General features: G+C 28.7%; 2 protein-coding genes and 1 pseudogene across 2 annotated transcripts in view; 1 reads left to right on the plus strand and 2 right to left on the minus strand.

Moving 5' to 3' along the window:
* The window catches only part of LOC105617598, a 10234-nt pseudogene extending 8254 nt beyond the window's left edge, over window positions 1–1980 (minus strand).
* A 1639-nt stretch (window positions 1981–3619) lies between these two features.
* LOC105617599 (MIP18 family protein CG30152) lies at window positions 3620–4519 on the minus strand. Its single transcript, XM_012199154.1, has 3 exons — window positions 4342–4519; window positions 3898–4161; window positions 3620–3819 (listed from the first exon to the last, which is right to left on the minus strand). The coding sequence occupies exons 1-3, from the start codon at window positions 4517–4519 to the stop codon at window positions 3719–3721; spliced, it is 543 nt and encodes a 180-aa protein (XP_012054544.1). The 3' UTR covers window positions 3620–3718.
* A 598-nt stretch (window positions 4520–5117) lies between these two features.
* LOC105617600 (2-oxoglutarate and iron-dependent oxygenase domain-containing protein 3-like) overlaps window positions 5118–6482 on the plus strand; it is a 9830-nt gene continuing 8465 nt past the window's right edge. Inside the window, exons 1-3 of the mRNA XM_012199155.1 lie at window positions 5118–5221; window positions 5450–5887; window positions 6204–6408. Of these exons, the coding sequence (XP_012054545.1) occupies window positions 5118–5221; window positions 5450–5887; window positions 6204–6408 (747 nt within the window). The remainder of the gene's footprint in view (window positions 5222–5449; window positions 5888–6203; window positions 6409–6482) is intronic.

Here is a 6482-nt window from a genome sequence, read left to right on the forward strand (position 1 = left end):
CTCTCTCTCTCTCTCTCTCTCTCTCTCTCTCTCTCTCTCTCTCTCTCTCTCTCTCTCTCTCTCTCTCTTATTATATAGAAATATTAATTTCTTTTTTATCACTTTTAACTTAAACTTTCATCGAAAATTATTTAACTTAAACAAGTTCATTCATATTTAAATTTTATATATTCCGGGAAAATTATAAAATTATATACTATCGCTTAAAAGTTTCAGAACGTTCTCCATTTAAATTTATTACATACTTCAACTAAAATTAGAAAAAGAGAACTTATTTCTTTTCAGATTTTAATTCGAGCTTAATTTCCTTTTAATAACAGAAAGCAGACTCTTGATATTCTATGATCGATAAATTTTTTTAAATACCTTAATTAAAGATTTATGTTTAATCTAGCACTTAATTTCTATGAGACTACGTGTATTGTTTTTATTTTCTCATTATAAATCACAATATTAAAATGTTTTGTCGATGTTTAGCGCAAAATTTGAAATTGATATTTTTTTTCAATCGATATACATGATATTCATTTACTTGAGAAAACAACTACAAATACTTACAATTTCCGTTTATAATTATTTTTCGGCAATTCACTTTTACTTTCATGACCAATTGTATTATAATTTTATATTTTATACATGAAAAATGAAATTGTTAGAGCAATAATACATAAGACGTATTGAAACTTTTGAACGGTTGTATATATTGGAAGGCTTTAAAGTATACACAAAAATTAATTGTTTTTTTCTATGAAATATATAAATTTTATCTTTAATAAAAAATATTTTTATCTTTCTAGATTGTGAACAAATTTCATCATACTTATATTTAATGAAAACGTCTTTCTTACATAAAGAAGCAATAGATCATTAATAACGTGGAAAATTACGGATATGCAACGACTTTTGTCGATTTTTCATTTAAATTAATCACGTATGTATATTGCGTCACTTTGCAATACCGGTAGTGATAAAAGTCTTACAGTATTTGATAGTCACGAAGAAAAAACAGCGAGGAAAAACTATAATTATAAAAATTTAATATCCAGGCATTAATAATTTCCCAACAATTGTAAACAAAGAAAATAGTTCGTAAATTGAGTTTCAGGAAAACGAACAAATATTAAAATTATATTTTTTTTATTAATATATCAATTTGAACTCTAATGTAAGATTTAATTATAAAAATATATAATGTTGATTTAGAAGCTTACTCTCTATTCTTTCGAAAAAAAATAACTTATAGAAACAGTTATCGAAATTAAAATCAAATTATGGATAATATCTCTAACATATAAATTTTAAAAAGCAAAGAAGAACTGTTAATAGGTACTGAACGTAAACACATTCAATTTCAATATTACGCATATTAATATTATTGGAAAGTAGGTATACGTCATAATGCTAGGAATGAATCATATTATTTTCATAATAGTGAATGAATTAATAATAATAAATAATAAATAAGCGTTTAAATGTGATAACGATTCACCTCGAACTCCATTCTGTGACGTTTATCTAGTCATAGCTTCGTAAGCAGATCAATATATTTTGCAAAGATCGCGTCAATTTAATTGACTTATTCATAGGTCTTTCTGTAATGCATTAAAAACGCAATTATCAAATTGATCTGTTAACCCTCGCATGAGTTGTTTTTATCGTATTTTACTTGTAACTACAACGATAGATAATAACATAATGATACAAGAAATTTTTATATATTATAATTTTTATATATTATATAGTTATCACGCGTACAAAAAAAATCTTAGATGCAGTTTCTTGGAGAACTATGAAAAAAAAAATGTTTCAAATAGAAATGTTTAAAATACTCTTATTAATTCATTCCTAGTCACTTAATATATTTAAAATATTTACATATTTTATACCGTAAAGTTCCTCTTCTATTGGTAAACCATGCGTAAAAAACTTGAATAATAGGACGATAAGAATTGAGAAAGACAAATTGTAGCCCATCTTCATCACACGATTGATTTATAACGTTGTATATTTGACTTGGCTAAAAAAAAGTTTACATATATGTGTATGTATTTATATTTTATTTTAAAGAAAAATTTAGTTATAATCTTTTAAATTTAGATTTAAAAATTTAATTATGTTTGTACATATATACGCGCGCGCGCGTGTGTGTGTGTGCGCGTGTGTGTGTGTGTGTGTGTGTGAATTACATTTTTAATGACATTCTGACTGACTTTTTTATACGATGTTATTAAAACGTAGATTTATAAAAATGTACAATTAAAAAATTTGTTAATTAATTTAGAAGATAAAAAGAAAAATAATTCGAAAATGTAACTATAAATACAAATTTAAAGTTTCAAATTTAATTACAAACTTTTATATATTTTTAACAATAATAATTAATAAATTCTTACGGAAGAAATTTTTTAACTTTAACTTTATCTTTGTATCTTGCAAATCAAAACTGGTTCACTCTCCAAATAGATCACTTATTTTTTAAGATATTCGAAAATATTTTCTTTTAGAAACATGGATTAATAATACAAGTAAAAAAGGCACTTGCAACACGTTGCTCGCAGCTCGAGGCTCGAAGCTGCTCGAGACTCGACTCGATACTCGACTGACGACTGCTGACGACTGACGCCACGCGATGTGAATGTGATCCGGTATAGTCATCACAGAAACGGGGTAGAAATGACGTAGAAACACTGATGCTCGTACGGTAGCTTTGATCACTATCGTATATTGTGCGCAACGCGCTGTATAAATCACGTAATGTTCCGCGAATGTCGCGCATGTGGTTTGCTCAATTCGTAATTATTCGTAATTTGTTCCGTACATTGTATATATATATATATATGTATATGTATGTGTATGTACATGCATGTACATATAATATTATGCATATATATCAAGTGCATAAACTCGATCGAGCATTCTCCGGTAATTTGAAATATCGGAGTAGAATTTGAAAGTACTCACAGCGTATTTAAAAACCATCTTATATAAAATTAAAATTGTATCTTCTTTCTTGAAGAGATTATATTTGTAAAATAAAATACATCTTAAATATATTATTTTACATTTTTTAATTCTTTATTTGTATCATTCATTAGCTATTGTATATAATTCGATAAAGAAAATAAAAACAAATGCCATGTTTAGCAGAACTTGTTTGTTCTGCCTGTTACAACTGTTAGAAGTTTTCTTCACTGATTAGATTATTACTTTTAGAACCAATTAGCGCGAAAAAAAATTTACAACAATTGCAAAACATTCTACTGAACGTAGCCAACGATATTTATTTTTGTAAAAGAAAAATTGGAAAAAATATTATCATAATGAAATAATTAAACTTTTTCGTTCTATTGATTTAATCGCTGTTTATATATATATTTATCGACAAAATTTGTGTTACGCATCGACGACATATAAAATGTATAATTAAATATTTCGAGAGGGATGTCTATATGATTAGATAGGTATACATTCATGCATCTCTAAAATGCAAGATTACAATTATCATTATAAGTTACAAAAATTTGATTTGTAAAATAATGATTGTAACATCTCTATTGAAATAATTTTACTGTGCGTTTATACGCGAGATGAGATGGACTTAATTATACGCCAATCAATATAAACAAAATACATTATTTATTTACATGATTATTATAAATTAGATTAAAATTGCATTTCGAAAAAATATCTGATGTAGCATATGCTTTATCGCAAAACACTAATAATCCTCTTCTAGTATGCATTTCTCCACCAGTTCCCGTAAGTTTGGATTTTCCATTGCAGCCGCTATACGTTCCTTATCATTAATTTGTTTATTAACTGCAATTGAACGCATATAATTAGAAACACACTATACATTGAAAACTGAAACTAAGATTTAAGGGGCAGTACACGTACTTTCTTGTTCAGTGGAATGTGCACCTTTTTTAATATAGATGTCTAATTTAAATGATGCTGATAATTGACGTTCCAATTTAACGCGGATGCACAATCCTATTAAGGTTGCCAAAGAACAGTGAGGTACTGTAGGATTAAATTCCACACGAATGACAGAAACTCCTCCTGGGGTACTGTGGCAAACTTTGATACAATCTTCATAGACAACATCCAGTTGCTCCAAAGTTTGTGGTTTTTCAGGATCCTTGATTGTCCTTAATAAATCTGAAAAGTAATAAGAATTGCTAAATAAATATAAATTGATAGAATTTGCCTGAAAAATTTCAGTGTTTTAATAAGCGTATATAAGGGACAAGTCATTTGCAATATCGCACCATCTCAATGATATCGGACAATATCCAAAAGGTCGCACGTTACAAGACACAAATAGAGCGCAAAACTTGCCATAAACGGTTTCTTTTAACTCGATATCCGTCTTTAATGTTTGATTCTTCGCCGTCAATAGATCCTCTGCCGTTCCCATGATTGTCCCTGGCAGTATACCATCCTTTATCTTTCCGCCAATTGATAACTTTCGGAAAAAGGATAGCATGTTTATTATTGATAATGATAAAGAAAACATAACAGCATGATGTGAATTACATCGTTTGCATAACTTTTCACGAATACAATAGTTCACAAAGACGAGTGACGATACGAAGAGAATAATAACGCAACATTCGGATTTCAGAATATATGCGTTGTATTACATTACACGCAATCACATGTGTGTCCGAATCTGAACTCTCTGAAGGCGAAGGGCAGGATTACCAAAAGTCATACCGAAAAATTTCCTCCACTTTTAAGAGTCTACAAAAGTCTCTAGTATTTTTAGTCTAAAGCCTAATCTACATTGGTCATATCATAAGCATCAACCAATCCGATGCGTTAATTTTAAAGTCATATGACGCTATAACGCTTGCGACCAATGTAGATTAGACTTAAAGCTGCTATTTCATTTGCGTATTTTTATTGTAAGTCCATGGCACATACAAAAACGTAAGGCAATAAAACGCAAGCAGTAAGGAAATCGTAACATTGGATTCATTGTTGACGAGTAAGTAACCATGAGTTTGACACTTTTCTAGTTGACATTAGTTGACATGTGTACAAACTGTGAAAAGTTGGATTAAACATAAAATTAAAAGATAAACAATAGTGATAATATACCAATATACACGATGACGACGCAAGAAGTGAAGAGAAGTAAGAAAAAAAGCGCGCAGAAAGAAAGTATAACACAGGAGGAAAACAAGGCGAAAAAACCGAGCAAACCCGTTGAATTGTGAGTATAAAATTAAACAAAATATCTTGTATTGTCATTGATATTTATATTATAAGGATATAGCTTTCAAATTTTGAAAGAATGTTATTATTATAATATTACTATTATATTATAAAAGAATGCAAATACTCCGCTTTTTCTCTTTGCTACCCCATTGAAAACTCATCTAATTTATAAGAGTGAAATAATATCCATGTATCAACTAACAGTTTATTTTATGTCTTATAGGAAATATGGACCTACTGTATCTTTTCCATATCAAAGAGTATGGTCTAGATGTGTTCTGATACTTGGAGTCTTGCTAATAGTTTGGTATAATAACAGACAGGGTAAAGAAGTATATTTGGCAAAGCAGAAAGACGTGTTGGTAAGTCGTACACAGAACGTTGACTGCTCTATGGATTATAGAGACGAGTTAGAAAAATACTCTGGCTGTATACCAGAAAAATGCGGCAGAGTTGTAACTGACAAACTCGTCTCGACAACAGAGGCAGATGTTTTACTGAAACTAGCGAAAAGTGGGATAGATTTGGCTGGATCTGATGGTGGAGCGAGTATTCTGGATCTTCATTCAGGTGCTCTTAGTAAGAGCCAAGGTTTTATCAATATCTATAAACTATCAGAAGCAAAGAAGATATTCAACAATATAGATTCAGCAATTTATAAGTATGATTTTTGTTTATATGTCAATATTTTTTCTTTTGCGGAGTAAATCTAGAGCAAAACATTCTTTCAAATTGGACAACACCTATAATACTATATAATATATTATATAAATTTATTTAAATCCCCTTATGATAAATGATAGATAAATAAATACATTTCTATCTTTTAAATTTGTAACTTCTGAATATACATATATGCAAATTATTAAATAAATTGTTTTGTTAAATATAAATATTCACCTGATTGTGAGATTGTTTATTAAGAATAAGTAATTTAATATTGTATAATACATGTTATATTCTTCCTTAACTTACAGAGTAGTGAAAACAAAAATACAACATGCGGTAGCGCATAATTTCGGTGTAGATATAAATAAGATTTATTTAACCAAACCTACCTTTTTCTCGCGGATGACTAATAAACCCGCAAAAACTATACATGATGAATACTGGCATCCACATATCGATAAGGTCTGTTATACTTCGTTATTGCTCTTTTTAACAATTAGAAAGTTTTTGTTTTGTATACTCTATATATATATATATATATATATATATATATATATATATATATAGAGAGAGAGAGAGAGAGAGAG

Source organism: Atta cephalotes (genome assembly GCF_000143395.1).
Source record: "Atta cephalotes unplaced genomic scaffold scaffold00013, whole genome shotgun sequence".
Classification (NCBI taxonomy): Eukaryota; Metazoa; Arthropoda; class Insecta; order Hymenoptera; family Formicidae; genus Atta; species Atta cephalotes.

Excerpts from the sequence above, each read along its gene's own strand:
- LOC105617599 (XM_012199154.1), bottom strand. The coding sequence starts at position 4,519 with ATGTTTTCTTTATCATTATCAATAATAAACATGCTATCCTTTTTCCGA. Across the intron at positions 4,162-4,341 it reads GTTAAAAGAAACCGTTTATG|ATTTATTAAGGACAATCAAG; the intron begins GCAAGTTTTGCG and ends ATTACTTTTCAG. Across the intron at positions 3,820-3,897 it reads ACATTCCACTGAACAAGAAA|TTAATAAACAAATTAATGAT; the intron begins GTACGTGTACTG and ends GTTCAATTGCAG.